The 20,459-nt window shown below is 41.4% G+C and overlaps 1 protein-coding gene across 1 annotated transcript; it reads left to right on the top strand.

Annotated features, from left to right (window-relative positions):
• The first annotated feature begins 529 nt into the window (after window positions 1-529).
• On the top strand, window positions 530-18,155 carry flot1a (flotillin 1a). Its single transcript, XM_079830241.1, has 13 exons — window positions 530-672; window positions 1,881-1,930; window positions 2,025-2,100; window positions 2,182-2,272; window positions 3,262-3,405; window positions 4,139-4,258; window positions 4,341-4,436; window positions 4,529-4,681; window positions 7,836-8,017; window positions 9,317-9,362; window positions 9,510-9,647; window positions 16,177-16,341; window positions 16,474-18,155. Exons 2-13 carry the CDS (start codon window positions 1,888-1,890, stop codon window positions 16,489-16,491), a joined length of 1,272 nt encoding a protein of 423 aa, XP_079686367.1. The 5' UTR covers window positions 530-672; window positions 1,881-1,887; the 3' UTR covers window positions 16,492-18,155.
• The last annotated feature ends 2,304 nt before the right edge of the window (window positions 18,156-20,459 follow it).

Below are 20,459 nucleotides of genomic sequence, written 5' to 3'. Positions count from 1 at the left end.
ATCTGGTTTTCTTGATTTACCGTGAGTACCATGCCTAATATAGCTTACTGCAGTGAGCAACAAGTGTCTAGCAGAACCCGAGCTATATATAAAACATAACTTTCAACACACGCAAATGTATCAAATGTGATAAAACAGCGCCGCTGCATAATAAAAGCTCCGCGAAATCAAGGCGCCATCAACCTACGCATTTGTTTTGAATAAGCGTCCTCTAGCGGCGAAAAAAAACCATATTGTGGCTTTAATGCGGGAGAAGCGAGAAGCTGCAAAAGCTATGAGCTCAAAAGATAAACAATATACGTATCAGTCGGTGTAACGTAGGCCTAAAGGAAGTTTGATGATAAGCCTACAAAAACGCGTTCTGTGCGAATGCCACGTATTTTAATAATTCCCGATACGATGGAAAAAACTGCATCAAAAACATATATTTGTATTTATTTATCCTAGGCTACGGAACACACTTTGTGAAGTAAAGAACTGCTCTAATTAAGTTTCACCATGAGATGGCGCCAGTACGTCTGTGTGATCCGGGCGGGGCGCCATCATCACATCACACACTGCTGCTGTTACAGTCTGCTGGGTTACCGCGTCTTTATCTTGCATCGTTTAGAAAAGAACCCAATATCGTGCTATTATCAACTCGGTTCATATTTACTAATCATTCACCCAACGGTAAGAGTTTTTCCTGATAATTATTTTCCTGTTTTCTCTATGCAGTCTGTCCCGAGAGCTTTTACGCTGTCGTGACGTGCTGGACGTAAACACTGGATTAATAATATTCTGTTCGCTGCCCAGTACAATATTGCGAGTCTATAGGCGCAGTTATTGTTTTACATTCCGTCTAGCAGGGAAATACAGTTTGCTGTTGTTGTAGGAGGTTAAGATAATAGACAACATTTGGATTTAATGACATACTAATGTAATTATCAGGGCACCTCCTAGTGCACGCTGATGACCGCACTCGGGATCATATCCAATATATAAAAAATATACCATAAACAAAACAAATAAATACAAAATAAAACACAATGTATGTGTGTGTGTATATATATATATATATATATATATATATATATATATATATATATATATATATATATATATATATATATATATAATGTATGTGCGGTGTGTATTTTATGAGTATTTTTTTTAATATAATAAGCTAATGTAGCTACTTATACTGTATGCTTTTTCCTCCGGAAATGTTCGTTAGACGCTTATTTAATAAGCCACCAAGCCCATCATTTCCGAGAAGCAGAATCGCATGAAGTCAATCGATACGATAGCCTACTACTTTAACGCATGACCGGATTCATGCATATTGCAAGATATTGTGCATTATTGTATACGCTATAAATACATATTTTAATAAAATTTGACTTAAATAGAGTTTTAAGTGTTCTATTTGTGGTTTTTGCTGGTCTAATTTGAATAAGTTGTTTTCAATTTTGGTGTTTTATGCATGTTATGTACTTCAAATGTATTTTTTTAATTCTATGAATCATATTGGACCCAAATTATCTCACATACTGTTCCCTATGATAACATACAATGCCATATGTGAGTAAAAGCCTCTATGATGTATTTTTGGTTTCCTAATACATGCACTTTAAACACCTGTATTACTTCAGACTGCAGCAATTTGTTTTGGCAAGTATAGTGGAACTGATTTATTGTTATGGTTATACAAATCTTATTGAATGTTGCAATAAAAAGAGATTTATTTTACAAAATACACCTTTACTAAAATCTAAATTACTGAGAGCAGAATAATACAGTTGTTGTTTGTGTGAGATATTAGGAAATTAATCCAATTTTGTTCCTTTGCATATAATTCTCAAATTTGCCCCACGTTCTGCTGCTTTCCTTTCCCACAGTGTGGAAATGTTTTACACTTGCGGTCCCAATGAGGCCATGGTGGTGTCAGGTAAGACTAAACATCACAGGAATGTGTTTATACAGAGATATATTTTCAGTAGAAATCATGAAAACATGTTCACTTGTGTGATTTGACTCCTCAGGTTTCTGCCGCTCCCCACCGCTCATGATATCTGGTGGGAGAGTGTTTGTTGTCCCATGCATTCAGCAGATTCAAAGGTATTATTCACTCCATGTGTTTGTGTATATGTATGTGGTTTGCATAAACAAATCTTATCTTTTCTCTCTCTTCCATCACAGGATATCTCTGAACACTATGACGCTAAATGTAAAGAGTGATAAAGTCTACACGCGTCATGGAGTGCCCATCTCTGTCACTGGAATTGCACAGGTTAACACACACTCTAATAAGATAAACAACATGACATATGGGTTTTGGTAATCAGAACCTGTTTTTGTCATTTATTAAGACTTAAAGGATTAGTTCACTTTTAGATAAACTTTTGCTGATAATTTACTCACCCCCATGTCATCCAAAATGTCCATGTCTTTCTTTCTGCAGTCGAAAAGAAATTAAGGTTTTTGAAGAAAACATTCCAGGATTTTTCTCCATATAATGGACTTCAATGGGCTCCAAACGGTTCAAGGTCCAAATGACAGTTTCAGTACAGCTTCAAAGGGCTTTAAACGATACCAGATGATGAATAAGGGTCTTATCTAGCGAAACGATCAGTTTCTGCAAGAAACCGAGTAGTATTTATGCTTTTATTTTACCTCTTATCAGACGAACGTGATCATCTCTGAGCTCAGCCATAACTTCCGCTAAGTGAGGTAAAAAATACGAGCGTGGTCATAGATATATCGATCCTAGATGCCTCATTCTCATCCGTGCAATCGCTAATGAGGCATCTACGTATACATCTATGACCACGCTCGTATTTTGACCTCACTTAGCGGAAGTTATGGCGGAGCTCAGAGATGATCCCGTTCGTCTGATAAGAGGTAAAATAATTGCATAAATACTGCTCGGTTTCTCGCAGAAACTGATCGTTTCGCTAGATAAGACCCTTATTCATCGTCCGGTATGGTTTGGTATAATTTAAAGCCCTTTGAAGCTGTACTGGAACTGTCAGTTGGACTTTGAACCGTTTGGAGCCCATTGAAGTCCATTATATGGAGAAAAATCCTGGAATGTTTTCATCAAAAACCTTAATTTCTTTTCGACTTTAGAAAGAAAGACATGGACATCTTGGATGACATGGGGGTGAGTAAATTATCAGCAAAAGTTAATTTAAAAGTGAACTAATCTTTTAACTTTTTTGTAGAAAGTCATTCTGGTTGATTGTTATGTAGCTAAAGTGAACATTCTCTCTCCTACAGATGAAGATTCAGGGGCAGAATAAGCAGATGTTGGCTGCAGCGTGTCAGATGTTCATGGGAAAATCGGAGGCTGATATTGCTCACATTGCCTTGGAAACACTGGAGGGCCACCAGAGAGCCATCATTGCTCACCTGACCGTGGAGGTAAATGGATAAAGTGCACAAATAGTGCTCACCTTGCAAATGTACGACACTCTGCAGCAATACAAACAGTAAAACAAAATATAGGGCCAGGTTTGCTAACAGCTTGCGCCAGCACAAACCCTCTTTTGGCATTAAAAACTACTGAATAGAAACGCAGCAGGAAATTAGCAATGAAAATTGCTTATGCATTTGTTGGAGTTTCACTTTGAGACACGTAATTTAGGGGACACATAATTTATCGTTTCCACTGAGCGGTATGATTCGGGACACTAAACTAAACACCTCCAACAGCACCCTTATGAAAGGCATGGTGTAGCGATCAACGTCATTATCGCACAAAGAAGAACGCGACACAAACAACAGTGGACGACTTACAGCAGATCTCGTTCTTGCTTCTCGGCACAAGAAGAAGACACACATGGTTTGAGCAAAGGCTACAGGCTGCAAGGAAAAACAGCCAAAAAATCATGTGCAAGTGATAATTCTCTATTTACCAATCAACGTTCTGCTGTGAATCTAGCTCTACCCTTTAGTACCGGACAACTGAGCTAGGTACCCCAACGGAAGGGTGCCAAAAAAGTGGTAAGGTATGGAATTAGGGTACTTCTGACAATGGAAACGGCAAAAATTGCATTCCGTACTGAACTGTACTGAACCCTACCACTCGGTGGAATCAAGCCATTTGATGGTTCTTTACTAGTAAGGAACTAAGTGGGTTGTGTTTGTTCTTTAGGAGATATACAAAGACCGCAAGAAGTTCTCAGAGCAGGTGTTCAAGGTGGCATCATCCGACCTTGTCAACATGGGCATTAGTGTGGTCAGCTACACACTCAAGGATGTTCACGATGACCAGGTCTGTTAGTCGGTTACTTTAAAAGCTTTAAAACGGTATGAACGGGTCTGTGTGAGTGGTAAATCAAGCCGTTTTCTTTCAGGATTACCTGCACTCTTTGGGAAAAGCCCGTACGGCACAAGTGCAGAAGGATGCACGTATCGGGGAAGCCAAGAACAAAAGAGATGCAGTGATCAGGGTGGGCCTTTCCTCAACTCTATTCCAAGCCAAATACAGCCTATTTTCTCAATATTACTGAGTATTTCATGTTTTGCCTCTTGCTCTCTGTAGGAAGCCCATGCTATGCAGGAGAAGATATCTGCTCAGTACTTGAATGAAATCGAGATGGCTAAGGCTCAGAGAGACTACGAGCTAAAGAAGGCTGTCTACGACATTGAGGTCTTCACCAAAAAAGCTGAGTCTGAAATGGCCTATCAGCTCCAGGTAAAACTACAACCATCAATGATGTGAAAGACTTTCTTCAATGTATCTTTGGGGTTCTTGTTAACGCTTCCCCCGCCATTGACAAGTTTTTCCGGCAATCCGTGTTTTCACTGTTAGACGGTAGGGGGCGCTGTTACAGATCTTCTGAAATAGTACAGCATCTCCGGATCCAAAAACAAGAGATAAAAGATCTGCATAAACCAGAAGGAGCAGATAGAAGTTGTTTACGCACAAGTAAGCTAACGTGTTCACCAATCATTCAACAGCATAAAAACTGCCTAACATTACAGGTGAAAATGAACCCAGGAAGAGGTATACGACTGTGAAGCTTTGGGGTGTTGATGGACTCAATCTACCCGATCAGCTTTATGTTTGATATGTTGTTTTTATGAAACTTAGTCACATTCAGTTATTGATGAAATAAGAATGAATGAAGTTGACTAAAATATTTATTTTGTTGTTTAAAAGCTCTGTTCTTTCTTTTAAAGGGGTCATAGAATGGTACATGCACTTTTACAAGTTGATTATACGGAAATGTGTGTTGGCAGTGCCTGTACACAACCATCCTATAATGATAAAAATACATCCAGTGTTTTTTTTAAATCTCCTTATATGTTTTCCCCTGTCTCAAATCGAGCCGTCTGACCGTGTGACGTTACACGGTGTACGCCCCTCCTAAGATTGTTGATTGACAGCAGCGTTTCAACACAGACCCGCCCTGAGCGAGCTGTCATCCGTCCGCCATTGTTGATACTCTGGAGCAGAATGGCGTCTAAGCGATTGTGGTGTTGTGTTGTTGGGTGTAATAACGAACACAGCAGTCATTTTGATGTTCCTAAATCCGAACCGCTGAAGACCCAGTGGCTGCTGAGTTTTGTTTTAGAAGGGAATATTCCCCCGATCAACGTCAATGTTTGCGTGAATCATTTCTCAGCAGACTGCTTTATGAACGAGCGTCAGTATAAAGCAGGTTTTGCTAATAAGCTGCTCTTGAAAAAAGGATCGTGTTCCTGCTGCACATCAGGAAGATGTGAGTGTAACGTTTTATTAACCTTTATATTAATCTTTGCAAATCGCTTGCACGCTTCACGATGAATGAGACTAAAGTTTACAGGGTAAGTTACATTACGGCATGCTTTCTGTGTATGACGTTCTCAATATAATTCATAATCCCACGTTTATAATGAACAACGCGTTATGTTTGTTTTTACAAACTGTGTACTCGGGTGCTAAAGTTAACGTGGTAACACTACACTAAGCTTACTTTTGTACATGGTTTATAACGGTGTCTGTTACTGATTAAGAAGTAATGTAAAAAAAAAAATCTTATAACATAAAATCAATCTGTCAATGAACTAACACATCAGTAAACACATAGCAACTACGCTACTCTGCCAGTACAAAGATAGATCAAAGTGACATGACGTTAACCAACCATTCAGAAACGTCCTGTTCGAACTTCGATGGGTTCGTCATCTGTTCCTGGTCCGACTCCGGTTCAAAATGATAAGGTTGCTCAGATGTGTCCTCACAGACTCCCGTTGCCATTATTTCTCGAAAATATACCCTCAAATGTTGTCAAGGCAACACTCCACGTGTGTTGTGGTGTTGTCGAACCGAACGCCCCACAGAGCAGAGGGGGCGGGGTGAGCAAAGCTCATTATCATTTAAAGTCACATACACTGAAATGAGTTGCTGAAAACTGAGCTGGTTTTGACCAGGTAAATTGAGTGTTTTCTTACAATACTAATGAGAATTTTTAATTAAAGTATATTACAAACTTTTCATTTAGACACTAAAGAATCATATTAACTTGTACAAAAATGTCATTCTATGACCCCTTTAATATATTGACTGTTAAAGGAACACTCCACTTTTTTAGAAAATAGACTCATTTTCCGACTCCCCTAGAGTTAAACAGTTGAGTTTTACAGTTTTCGAATCCATTCAGCCAATCTCTGGGTCTGGCGGTAGCACTTTTAGCATAGCTTAGCATAGATAAATGAATCTGATTAGACCGTTAGCATCTCGCTCAAAAATGACCAAAGAATTTCTATATTTTTCCTATTTAAAACTTGACTCTTCTGTACATCGTGTACTATGATCAAGCGGCAACCTCCGGCAGTTTCTCTTGAAGCCAATACGGAAGTGACTTAAACTGCAATTCATCGACTGGCCGCTAGGGACATGCTCCAGAAGAAAGCAGAATCTCATTGAGCTCCATGTTAAAATGCCCAATTTTACAACAGAAAAAAACATGTTTACAGCCTGGTACAAATTATGGTTTTGGTCTATTCGGCTAATTTTGCCCTTCATGACAACTGTGAGGGGGGTGAATTGTTTTTATAACTCATTTGTTTGCATTATATAAAGTTCTGCATAATTAAGGGTGTGGCCACTTTGAGTGACAGGTGGATAGCCATTTATCTGCTGTCTGTTAGTCATCGCATCACCTCAGCTCCAGTCACGTCCCGCCTCTTTGCTCATTTTCTATTATCCGGGAGTGACACATGCTGCCAAGATGGCCATGGCCAGCTCAACCCTACTTTATGCTTCAAAACTGCTCTTCAGAATCCTATGGGTGACGTCACAGACACTACGTCCATATTTTTTTTTACAGTATATGATTATTACGCAGGAATGAGAGTATAGTACCTAGCCATATCGGCCTAGAAAATCACAACTTTTTCATTTTCCTTCGTACACTACAGAAGAGTCAAGTTTTAAATAGGAAAAATATTGAAACTCTTAGGTCATTTTTTTTAGCAAGATGCTAACGGTCTAATCAGATTCAATGATCTATGCTAAGCTATGCTAAAAGTTCTACCGCCAGATCTGGAGATCGTCTGAATGGATTCGAAAACGGTAAAACTCAACTGTTTAAGTCTAGGGGAGTTGGAATATGAGCCCATTTTCAAAAAAAGTGGAGTGTTCCTTTAACATATTCATACAAGAAAATATTCTGTCGTGAAAATGTTGTGAATACGATCAAAAATGCTACCACTGGCTGGCAACTTAAAAATAAAAAGCTAACAGGGAAAGAGTTAATAGAGTAATTATCTATTTTAGAAACATAATTATGTGACGTGATTTCTTTACATTGACTTACATTTATTCAGTAGATCTTCATCCTGCTGTGTAATTGTTGCATTAGGTGGCAAAGACGAAGCAGCAGATCGAGGAGGAGAAGATGCAGGTGCAAGTGGTGGAGCGTGCGCAACAAATCATGCTGCAGGAACAGGAGATCACACGCAAGGAGAAAGAGCTGGAGGCCAAAGTCATGAAACCAGCCGATGCCGAGCGATACCGGCTGGAGAAACTGGCTGAAGCCGAGCGGTGAGATGGATGCGCCTTCAGTTCAGCTACATGTTTGTTTTAAAATGGCATATAAAATGAAGGTCAATTTCCACAAACATTTACCAATTACTTTTGTCTTAAAACTGAAGTGTGTAATTTCTGCACTAGTGTCATCATACGAGATTGCAAAGACTATATTTTAGAATTAAAGTGCCCCTCCTATGCTTTTTCAGATATTACCTTACATGTAGTTTTTAATATTGTAGCTGTTTGTAAATGTAAAAGGTCTACACATTTGATAAAGATCAAAGTGCACGACAAATGGAGTTAATGTCTATTAAAAGAAAGAATCGATTCTGAACTGCCTGAAACGAGTCGTCAGCAGTTCCAGTCTCACTTCCTGCACGAACCTACTTAGGTTTGTAACAAATTTGCATAATGCTCGCCTATGGTCTTCATTGGCTGCTTGCGAACATCATCTACTATGACCTGCTTTCAAAGACTGTAGATTTAGCTGAGACCTGGAAGAGTTTGGTTTGTGTTGTTGAAATGTTGAGAAGACGCTCCGTTTTACATGCGCTTCCAATTGATGAGGACTCGAATTGATAGTCACCATCGTTACGGTTTGTTTCACTGTATATATAATTGCTGACAGAGCCCTCAGAGCTGAAATTTAGATATGGGAATGGACGTTTCGTTTCTACATGTGCTGTAAGTGGTAGATCAATCGCAGCAGCACACAAACATTTTTAAATATATAAAATAAAAGGATTCCTCTCTGGAGAAGCGTTCAGTCTTTCCGTTCGCAAATTCCTCCATATAAATAGCAATCCGCCATAGTGCAAGCGCAACTGGCTTTTAAAGGGAATGGGAGATGAGACTCTGATTGGTTTATTGCACGTTACACCCAAAACACACCTATGACTCATTAAGAGACTAGGGACAACCCTTTTGGACCATGTGCCGGGCGCGCTGACCATTTTTTCCATCGTTAAACAGACACGCCCTAAGTGCACTTGCGCCGTGCGCTTTAGACCATGCGCTTAGATCGTTAAAATAGGGCCCATAATCTTTTATCAAACTGTTTCAGACACTGTGAGAAAAGAGGAGATGCTGAAATGTAAATTATGAGAAAATCAAAGTGTTTTTTGGCCATGGGCACATGTAAACCTATTGTAGGAGACTGCATTAAAATAGCATAAAAAGCATTAAAACATATATGAATAACAGTGCTTTTCAATTAAAAGTTAGGTAAATATAGGTAAATATATTGAATATATGTTATGACTGTAAAGAGTCCTCTCTGACTTCATCTGGCCTTTTTATGCTCTCCACCAGACTTCAGCTAATCATGGAGGCAGAAGCTGAGGCCGAATCCATCAGAGTAAGTGATCGGCCACCTCTAATTAGATCTATATTTAAAACAAAGCTACTTGTGTTATACATTATCTGCGTCTCTAAACTTCAAAAAGCAGATATTGTGTTTGTTTGTAAATGAAGATATGTTAGCTCACACAGTTACTCTGATCAGGTGAGAGGAGAGGCCGAAGCGTACGCTGTGGAGGCTAAAGGCCGCGCCGAGGCTGAGCAGATGGCGAAGAAGGCTGAGGCCTTCCAGCAATACAAAGAAGGAGCTATGGTGGACATGCTGCTGGAGAAACTGCCACTGGTAAGATGATGTTGTAGAGTGATTTTCACCCTGTAGGCAATATAGAAAGATATCGCATTGTACGGAAAAAAGGGAATCATCCTGGGTTACACTTTATTTTGATGGTCCACTTTAGACATTCTATCTACATAATGCAAAGTTATGGCCTGGACCAAAAAAAAAAAAACCTTTAGTCTTGGTCCACTTAGCGTTCACATTGGTATTTTAACACCGAATCTAAAGGCATAGGGATATGTTCACAACCTGATTGGTCGGCTTTTATTATGTATATTTCATGACGGAACTTGCTGAACATCCAAAACAATGCTGTGTGCTGGGCTAAATGTGCTTGTTTTACACTATATTGCCAAAAATATTGGGACACCCCTCCAAATCATTGAATTTACCTATTATTTTTACGACCAAGATGGCGGCGCGAGTAGATCGCGAGGCTCAGCGTCTCTCCAGATTCTGCAATTTTGCGGTATTTTTCTTGTTCATCTCGGGTCTGTTCGTACAGAACAGTTGTGCTTTTACATCGTACACCCGTTGTGAGCTTTTGGATATTGGTTTGCGAATTTCCGACAGTTTTATGGACAATCTTCAACTCCTTCCTGAGATCGCTAGGACGCCCGAGGCGATGCGCTCTGCCCGGCCGGGCGGAAGTGCTAGAAGGCGGCGCTGTGATCGTAAACAAAGGCGGGGTAAGCGTGGAGGTCTAAGAGCTAAGCTAAGGCTAACTCCTTACCGGCTCTCTTTACCCAGCATTTTCCTTGCCAATGTACGATCGCTAGTGAACAAAATGGAGGAGATTCGACTCAGCATTACACACAGTAAGAAACTTTTGAACTGTAACGTCCTAATCTTCACTGAAACCTGGTTAAACAGCGGAATACCGGACACCGCTATTGAGCTAGCGGGACGCCACACACTCCGGGCGGATAGAACACTAGATGGCTCCGGGAAGAGCAGAGGGGGTGGATTGTGCATTTATATTAACAAAGCTTGGTGCACAAACTCTGCTATTGTTGGGAGTCATTGTTCAGCTAACCTGGAGTTTCTCATGGTTAAATGTAGACCGTTTTATCTACCGCGGGAGTTCACCTCCACTATTATCACTGCAGCCTATATTCCCCCGGATGCTGATGCCAAGCTTGCTATGAAAGAACTTCACGCAGCCATCAGTAAACAACAGACTGATCACCCGGAAGCTGCGTTTATTGTTGCAGGTGACTTTAATCATTCAAACCTAAAGTCAGTGCTACCCAAGTTTCACCAGCATGTTTCCTGCCACACCAGAGGAAACAAAACCTTAGACCATGTTTACACAAACATGGCTGGCGCTTACGTTGCGACACCCCTCCCCCACCTGGGACAGTCAGACCACCTCTCTTTGTTTCTATCACCCAAATATTCACCCCTCATCAACCGTGTGAAGCCATCAGTAAAGACCATCAAGGTGTGGCCTGCGGGGGCAGACTCCACACTCCAGGAAAGGTTTCTAAACACAGACTGGAGTATGTTTGCTTCTCAAGCCACCAGTGGCGCTCACACGGACATTGACTCATTCACTTCCTCTTTATTGGATCATATCAATACCACCATCGACAGTGTTACAACCCAGAAACAGATCACCACATACCATAATCAGAAGCCTTGGATGAACAGGGAAGTTCGACTCCTGCTGAAGTCACGCAATACTGCCTTCAGATCAGGTGATGCACAAGCCTACAGTACATCCAGAGCTAACCTGAAGAGGGGCATCAAAAAGGCCAAGCACTGCTACAAGCTAAAGATAGAGGGTCACTTTTCCAACTCTGACCCTCGACGCATGTGGCAGGGCATCCAGGCCATCAGTGACTACAAACCCACCCACTCCACCCCCGCAGCCACTGATGTCAACTTCCTGAACGAGCTAAATTACTTTTATGCTCGTTTTGAAAGAGACAACAGAGAAACTGCCACCAAGCTCAAACCCTCAGCTGACCACCCACCAATCACACTCTCCTCCACAGATGTCTGCAAAGCACTGAGCCGGATCAGCGCACACAAGGCTGCTGGACCAGACAACATCCCTGGACGTGTGCTCAGGGCATGTGCGGAGCAGCTCGCTGGGGTTTTTACAGACATTTTCAACCTGTCTCTTGCCCAAGCAGCTGTACCGACCTGCTTTAAACGCACTTCCATTGTGCCAGTGCCGAAACACTCTAACCCGAGGTGCCCTAATGACTACCGCCCTGTAGCACTCACACCCATCGTCATGAAGTGCTTTGAGCGGCTGGTCCTGGAACACCTAAAAGACTCTATACCATCCACATTGGACTCACACCAGTTTGCCTACCGCAGCAATAGGAGCACAGAGGATGCGGTTTCCATGGCACTGCACTCTGTGCTCACCCATCTGGACCATAAGAACACGTATGCACGCATGCTGTTTGTTGACTTCAGCTCAGCATTCAACACTGTCATCCCATCCAAGTTAATAGCCAAACTTGGAGACCTGGGCATCAACACTTCAATGTGTAACTGGATTTTGGACTTCCTAACTGACAGACCCCAGAATGTTCGTTCAGGATTCACCTGCTCCACATCCATCACACTCAACACTGGTGTACCACAGGGCTGTGTGCTAAGTCCGTTTCTCTACTCCCTCTTCACCGCCGACTGCAAGCCTGTGTATGGATCTAATTCCATCGTCAAGTTTGCGGACGACACTACGGTGATTGGGCTCATCAGCAACAACGATGAGACTGCCTATAAAGAGGAGATCCAGCACCTGGCCACATGGTGCGCTGATAATAACCTGCTCCTCAACACCACCAAAACGAAGGAGCTCATCGTGGACTTCAGGAAGGAGTCAAGAGGCACACACGACACCATCCACATCAATGGAATGGCTGTTGAACGTGTCTCCAGTTTCAAGTTCCTGGGGATCCACATCTCGGCGGACATGTCGTGGACGACCAACACCTCCAGCCTGGTCAAGAAGGCTCACCAGCGCCTCTTCTTCCTGAGGACACTGAGGAAGAATCAGCTCTCCTCGGCTATCCTGGTGAACTTCTATCGCTGCGCAATAGAAAGCATCCTGACCAACTGTGTGGCAGTATGGTATGGGAGCTGCTCTGTTGCGGAGCGCAAGGCACTGCAGCGGGTGGTGAAAACTGCCCAGCGCATCACAGGGACTCCACTACCTGCCATCGAGCACATCCAGAGGAAACGCTGCCTGCATCGAGCTCGCAGCATCCTCAAGGACTCCTCTCACCCAGCCCACAGACTGTTTTCTCTCCTGCCCTCCGGCAGGCGTTTCAGGATCCACCGGACCAGGACCAGCAGACTAAAGAACAGTTTTTTCCCCAGAGCTGTCTCTTTACTGAACTCAAACCCCCGTTGATCCACTTCCCTCATAAACTGATAACTCTCCTACCTCACATCTTCCTTCACTTTGTTATTTGCACTACTGACTGTTTATCACAGTAACAACTGTTTACATATGCATCTTACACTGCCATATCTTAACTGGATTATGCTCATTTGCACTGCCGACTGTATTTATAGTACCAATGTTTACATTTGCATTTTGCACTGTACTTCTAACTGTAATATGCAACCACTTTCCACTGCACTTTACACTTTTTTTTTTCCGGATAGCTCTGTCCATAATTTATTGCACTACCCTAATCCACTGCTATTCCTCATATTAGCCTAGCATATTATTGTATACCTCTATCTGTAAAATTCTGTTTATAGTAATAGCCATCTGTATATTTATTCACTGTACATATTCACCTGTAAATTCAGTTCTGTTTATAGTAATAACGTCTCTCTATTTATACATATTTATACATATTCAGTACATATCCATGTCCTGCACTTACGCATCCATTGTATATCCTGCACTTGCTGCTATTGCACTTCTGGTTAGACCTAAACTGCATTTCGTTGCCTTGTACTTGTACTTGTGTAATGACAATAAAGTTGAATCTAATCTAATCTAATCTAATTCAGGTGTTCCAATCACACCCATGGCCAAAGGTGTATAAAATTAAGCACCTAAGCATGCAGATGCTTTTACAAACATTTGTGAAAAAATGGGTCGCTCTCAGGAGCTCAGTGAATTCAAGTGTGGTACCGTGATAGGTTTCCTCACTACTAAATTTTCCACGGTCAACTGTTAGTGGTATTATAACAAAGTGGAAGCAATTGGGAACAACTGCAACTCAGCCATGAAGTGGTAGGCCACGTAAAATCACAGAGCGGGGTCAGCGCACACTAAGGCGCACAGTGCACAGAAGTCACCAACTTTCTGCAGTCAATAGCTCCAAACCCTGTGTGGCCTTCAAATTAGCTCAAGAACAGTGCATAGAGAGCTTCATGGAATGGGTTTCTCTCTTTGGGGATGGCCCATTTCTGTTCCAACATTTAGTGTGAAGGAACTTGACCGGCGTCCTGACCTCAACCTGATAGAACACCTTTGGGATGAATTAGAGCGGAGACTGCAAGCCAGGCCTTCTCGTCCAACATCAGTGCCTGACCTCACAAATGCGCTTCTAGAAGAATGGTCAAAAAATCCCATAAACACTCTTTTGGAGTTCTTTTGGAAGCGGACTGAGACCCATCTTTTCAGCGGGCTCGGTCCACTTGTTTTGTTTTCACCAGGGTTAAGATGGTAGCGTTCACACTTATTCAAATGGTAAATGGACTGCATTTATATAGCGCTTTCAACAGACCCATGGCCATCCAAAGCGCTTCACATATTGCCTCACATTCACCCATTCATACACCAACGGCGGTGTCAGCCATGCAAGGCGCCATCCAGCTCGTCGGCAGCAGCTGGGGTTAGGTGTCTTGCTCATGGACACCTCGACACTTGGTCAGGTGGAACCGGGGATTGAACCACCAACCTTCCAGTTTGTAGACAACCTACATGAACCACTGAGCCACTGCCACCAAATGAACCGCACTAACAGAGCAGTTGCACTAGGGTTTGTTTTAATCAAACCAAACATGCCAAGTGTGAACACACCCAAATGCCGAGTTCACACTGCCCGATTTTAGCCCCGGTTTTGACTCGCCGTCAGGTTTTGCGAAATCGCAGACAAATGCCCGAAAATCCTTGGCAAATCGGTGCTCGTGCAAGCGAGTGACAATCACACAGTATGAATGATCAAAGACGCAATCAGAGAGAATCACAGATGAGTCGCAGACGCCCGTGAGATATTTGGCATGCTAAATATCTGGACCGGTCAGCGATTCAAACTCCTGCTGTGTGAAATGTGTTCTGACTGAAATAAACATTGGCGATGACCTACAGCCAATGAGAGAGCAAGCTACAGGGCAGCGGGAGGTTCGGGAAGGAGTTATGAATTAGAATATCAGTATTTTAATAGATATATTTACAATTCTATCAAACAGAAACAAAGCACAAACATTTGCTTGACTCTCAACTCTCTTTGCAGAACACTATCATTGCTCCCTGTGTCTCCACCAAGCGGCAACCTCCCGCAGTTTCTCTTGAAGCCAATACGGAAGTAACATAAACTGCAAGAATTCATCGACTGGCTGCTAGGGACAGGCTCCAGAAGGGAGCAGAATCTCATTAAGCCCCATGTTAAGATGCCCAACTTTACAGCAGATTAAAACATGTTTACAGCCTGGTACAAATTGTGGTTTTGGTCTATACGGCTAATTTTGCCCTTCATGACAACTGTGAGGGAGGTGAATTTTTTTCTCATTCGTTTACATTATATAAAGCATTAAAGTTCTGCATAATTAAGGGCGTGGCCACTTCGAGTGACAGGTGGATAGCGATTTATCTGCTGTCTGTTAGTCATCGCGTCACTTCAGCCCCGCCCACGTCCTGCCTTTTTGCCCATTTTCTGTTATCCGGGAGTGACGCGTGATGACGAGCTGCCAAGATGGCGACGACCATCTTGTCCATACTTTGCACTTCAGAACGGCTCATCAGAACCCTATGGGTGACGTCACGGACACTACGTCCATATTTTTTTACAGTCTATGGTCTCCACCCATTTCCTCCGCCATAATCTTTTGTCTTTTTCTCCTTTTCGCTGAAAATCAGCGCACAGACAATTTGGATTGTAAGATTTCTGCAGTCTATATTTTTAATAACAATCCCAGTCTGACGCACGTGTGATCTCGCGTTGTTTCCTTCTCACTTCTCGCGCGTGTTTGCTTGTGAAACGTAGTTTGCGGATGGGACAGAGTTGTCAGCGATTCTTCCTCTTGTACAGTCATGCAGTGTGAAACCCCCTGTCGCCTATCCATCGTGCAGTGTGAACACAGCAGTGACTGAATGCTACCCCAGATAGGCATGCAGTGTGAAAAGAACAGTGATCCGACGAGTTTGAAAAATCGTGCAGTCTAAACTCGCCATTAGTTGTAGCTAGTAGTATGTCTGAAGTGGACCATCGAAATAAAGTGTGACCTCATCCTGCAAGGATTACAAAATCCACATTGAGCAAAAAGTAGTTTGATCCAGTTTGAGTTGACATTGAGTATTGATGGTAAATTGTGTTTTTTCGTCCATTAGATGGCAGAGGAAATCAGTAAGCCTCTGTCAGCTGCCAATAAAGTCACCATGGTTTCCAGCGGAGGTTCAGAGATTGGCGCTGCCAAGCTGACAGGTGAAGTGCTTGACATCATGACCAAACTGCCTGAAACCATCGAGAAACTGACCGGCATCAGTATTTCCCAGGTGAAAACATTTCAAATGACGCAAATACAAAAGTTGTTTTCATGTAAATTATCATGACTATGGTTTGTTCATCATGTCGGTTGTGCATATTTTTACATGTATAATTGACACTGAATTTCTCTTCCCCTTTAGGTGGCCCGAACCGGTTGAATCCATTCTCCAACAGAACATTTCTGTATGCATGCTTTATGGATCTTTCCCTTTTATAATTTTCTCTTACTTTCACATTTCCATCATTTTCTTGTGTACTCTCTCCTCTTTCTGTAACAATGTATTGCTCCTTTAATCTTTCTTGTCTTCCACACTGCATCTCTTTTGTTTACTCTTTCCCATGTTTCTCTCTTGAGTCTTGATTTACACTTCCTGTGTAAGTCTTCATCTGTCTTGCCTTGCTGCCAAAACCCAAAGTGCATTTTAATCTAAAAACTCCAGGGAAGAATGCGGTTCTTTGTATTTTTTATGTAATCATCATAAGAAGACCGCGAAGTCCAGGGATCTGTTGAACGCCATTAGACACTGCAACATTTTGAAATGTTACATTCACCTTTAGTTTTTCGTATAGAGCACGTTGGTATGTGCACTAAGAGTTGAGCTTTCCATTAGTTACCCTTTTGGAAGCCAAAGTAACATGAAGGGAAGCATATTTATAATGACTGATTCTGTCATTTGTTTCTGTGGGTTGAATAGGATATACTTTCACTTTACCTCAACAATGTATTTTAGCTATATTAGATGTGTAGGAATTCTAGCAGTTATCTGCTTCAAATGGTACTGTGCTTTCGAAATCTGAAGACACTGCCAATAATCTCAGATCAACATTGCCTGTGTTTAGGTGTTTATTCAAATGAACAATCAAATGTCTTTATATGTAATGCAGAAGTATAGGTCAGTAAATATTCGAATAGTTATTTATTTATTTCACAAATATCATTTTAAGGATTTTTGAAGTGTTTTCATGGCATGACTCATGGGTACGATTATACATTTGTACTGTGTTTTGTCCTAAAGCAGACCATATTGTGTTCATTAAAGGAGTCAGAGACTGAATTATCAAAATAGTTTCAATACCCCTTTAAACTAAAGGGAGTTCAGTAAGAAAACAGAACACTAACATATTTATTTTGTTTGTAATAATACAGTATTTAATATTGGTTGTACTATGTAGTTCTTTACATCATAAACATTATTGTGATGAATGTTCTTTTTTTTTCAAATGTTTGAATGTCAGTACAATATGTCGACACTTGACTTCTTTCATTATATAAGCATTCATAATTCATAAACAGTAATGACACTATTTGTCCTTTGCATTTAATAATGACTAACATTAGAACTGGTGTGTAAAAAAACCCACTATAGATGTTGTTGTATGTAATGCAAACTCAACTAACCACACATGATGACACTTTTGTATTTGTTTCTACAATGTTCATGTTTAACGGACTAATATTTTTGAAGTAGAACGCATTCCTTGAAGGCTAAATATGAACTTGTTTTCATTTATTATTGGTGGGCACATATTAGTTAAGCCTATACAGTAATGTTTTAGTATGCAGGGCATTAGGTAGACCTACTGTTATGCTGTGTAGGCTAGGGCTGTTATGTTAGTATGCTGGAAGAAAAATTGTATTTGTCAGTAGAGACTTTTTCTATTCTATACAAAGTATGATACAATTATGTAAACGAATCACCCATTTCATCTGTTTCAGCATGCATGCAAAGACTAACAAACCAAAACCATTGTATTGTCGATTTGTGCTTATGATGCCTTAAAGTAACCTGCCCACTAAAATAAACATTTAACTAAACTGCTATTTGTTCTGTCTACATCAGTTCATTTCAACACACATTTCCTGCAGGAGAATGCCAAACCCTAGTAAACGTGAACATGGTAAAGTGATTGATGGTCTAGGCTTATTGCCCAAAGTTTACTGAAACCTTTGCAACCACATTGAATCTAGTTTATTGCCTTCCACCCTATTAAACCCCCTTACCTAGCCAAATTGAGGTCTCACTGCTTGACAAAATAGGACTCCACCTAGGCCTAGGCTCCGGTTGCCTCAGTCTGCCATCCACCAGACACTGCATGGACAAAAAGGACATCAAATGTACAGATTAGCATGTCTAACACACTTGTAATGCATGAACTGATAATATACTAAGCTTACTAACGTTAGTTGTATTGTATAAATAGTTTCAAACAAAGTCAAAGGAGAAACAAATGTTCCTGAAAGAATCAGTGTTTTGAACAAATCATCTGCGTGAATGATTCAATCACTCACCTGCGGTTCGTGAACGAATCGTTCTTTTGAACCGGTTCACTTTAGTGTTTGGACTGGAGAGAAGAACCGGTTAGCGGAAAATAACCAGACTTCCCCTCACTATAAAGGTACATTAAATTTGTTCTTCCATTATAACGTTATTACAAAAATCGTTTAGCACAATAGATTTTCTTCTTTTCTTTAAAACAAGAATGCAGCCCCTAAAAAGGTTGAATCAAAGATTATATCTTTACTCGTTAAAAGCCATACAAAAAAAAAATATTTAGGATCTAATTTATCAAAATTGCTGTGGCAGTGATTTTTCTCAGACCTGGTTTATTGTCAGTTTCCCCACACCGACTCGAGGAAAAAAACGTTAGAGTTTAAACTTTTAACGTCACTCACGTGTGAATTACTGTAATGATCTGCCCGAAGAGCTTGTGATGGGCCGAATACCAAAACTAATACATTTTGAATGACCTTTACTTTAAAATAAGTCTTGATTCAGTCAAGAAAAATACTTTTTCTATGTCGATGTGATGCGGTGAGACCCAGTCAGACTAAGTGAGGGTGAAATTATTAGATTTTAGTACATAATAAAATTAGTAATAACAAATAAAGAATACATTTGAGTAAATAAGAATCAAACTTTTAATAATTGAGTACAATACTGAAATGAAATAAATGACAGAAATCTTAATTCAAAATAAATGAAGTATAAATTCAAAGTCCAAGTCTGAGATCTGAGTATATAGCCTAATAATATTGCAGAGAGAGAAGTGAAGGGCCCTTGTAGCAGGAATCCTCCTATGCCTGTGTGTCAGATAAGAAAGGTCAAGTGGACTATCTATTAGGTCATTTATTTGTGTAACAGCGGTGTGACCTGTCAAATGGTAGAAACAGCTGAAAAGCATTTTCAAATACCTTATGTCCTACTAACACTTGTTCTGGAAAAGCACACCTACCTTGAACTACCAATTCTAAGAAGCATCAATAGCTTACAAAAACTCAAGTAACTAGGATATACACTGATCAGGCATAACATTATTACCAAAATATTGTGTTGGTCACCCTTTTTCGTCGAGGCATGCACTCCACTAGACCCCTGAAGGTGTTATGTGGTATCTGGCACCAAGATGTTAGCAGCAGATCCTTTAAGTCCTGTAAGTTGCGAGGTGGGGCCTCCATGAATCGGACTTGTTTGTTCAGCACATCCCACAGATGCTCGATTGGATTGAGATCTGGGGAATTTGGAGGCCAAGTCAACACCTCTAACTCGTTGTTGTGCTTTTCAAACCATTCCTGAACCATTTTTGCATTATGGCAGGGCTCATTATCCTGCTGAAAGAGGCCACAGCCAGCAGGGAATACGGTTCTCTTTCATCATCTCGTGTTCGAGATCCACCTATGGGAAGGGCATCCGTACCTGACCTCTGCAGAAGCATCCAATTTCACCAAGTCTGGCAAGACAGACAGGAGCGCGCAGCCAATGCCCGGTAAGGCCCCTCCCCTTACCTGCGGGCATATATAGCCTGCACGCGCTACTGTACTCCAGTTGACATTGGCTTCTCGCGATCTCTGCGTGTACACAGCTCGGTTGAATTGACGCTGCTTTGCGAATTTGTCGCTTATTGTCTGCAGGAGGAAATATATTTTCGATCAGCCTCCGCCAGGCGTGACAGTTTCTATTCCGCCAGGTTTTCTGTGTCTGCTCTCGGAGCCGCCCATGCTCTCTCGCGTTTTCCTGTCCCACGGCTGCCCGCCACGGATTTCTCTAAGTTTTTCGCCGGTATGTCGCTCTCTATCCCTGCTTCCTCTGCCACCACAGGCCTGCCCGGCCACGTGTGGTGCGCTTAT

The sequence above is a fragment of the Gobio gobio genome (assembly GCF_949357685.1).
Source record: "Gobio gobio genome assembly, chromosome: 11".
Classification (NCBI taxonomy): Eukaryota; Metazoa; Chordata; class Actinopteri; order Cypriniformes; family Gobionidae; genus Gobio; species Gobio gobio.
Note: the sequence above shows the minus strand (reverse complement) of the source record. Positions and strands in the feature narration are given on the sequence as shown.

What these genes read in the sequence shown, in the direction of transcription:
- flot1a (XM_079830241.1), top strand. Translation starts at nt 1,888, where the DNA reads ATGTTTTACACTTGCGGTCCCAATGAGGCCATGGTGGTGTCAG. An exon ending in TTGCTCACCTGACCGTGGAG is followed by an intron (nt 3,406 to 4,138) that starts GTAAATGGATAA and finishes TTTGTTCTTTAG; the next exon opens with GAGATATACAAAGACCGCAA. An exon ending in AAACTGGCTGAAGCCGAGCG is followed by an intron (nt 8,018 to 9,316) that starts GTGAGATGGATG and finishes GCTCTCCACCAG; the next exon opens with ACTTCAGCTAATCATGGAGG.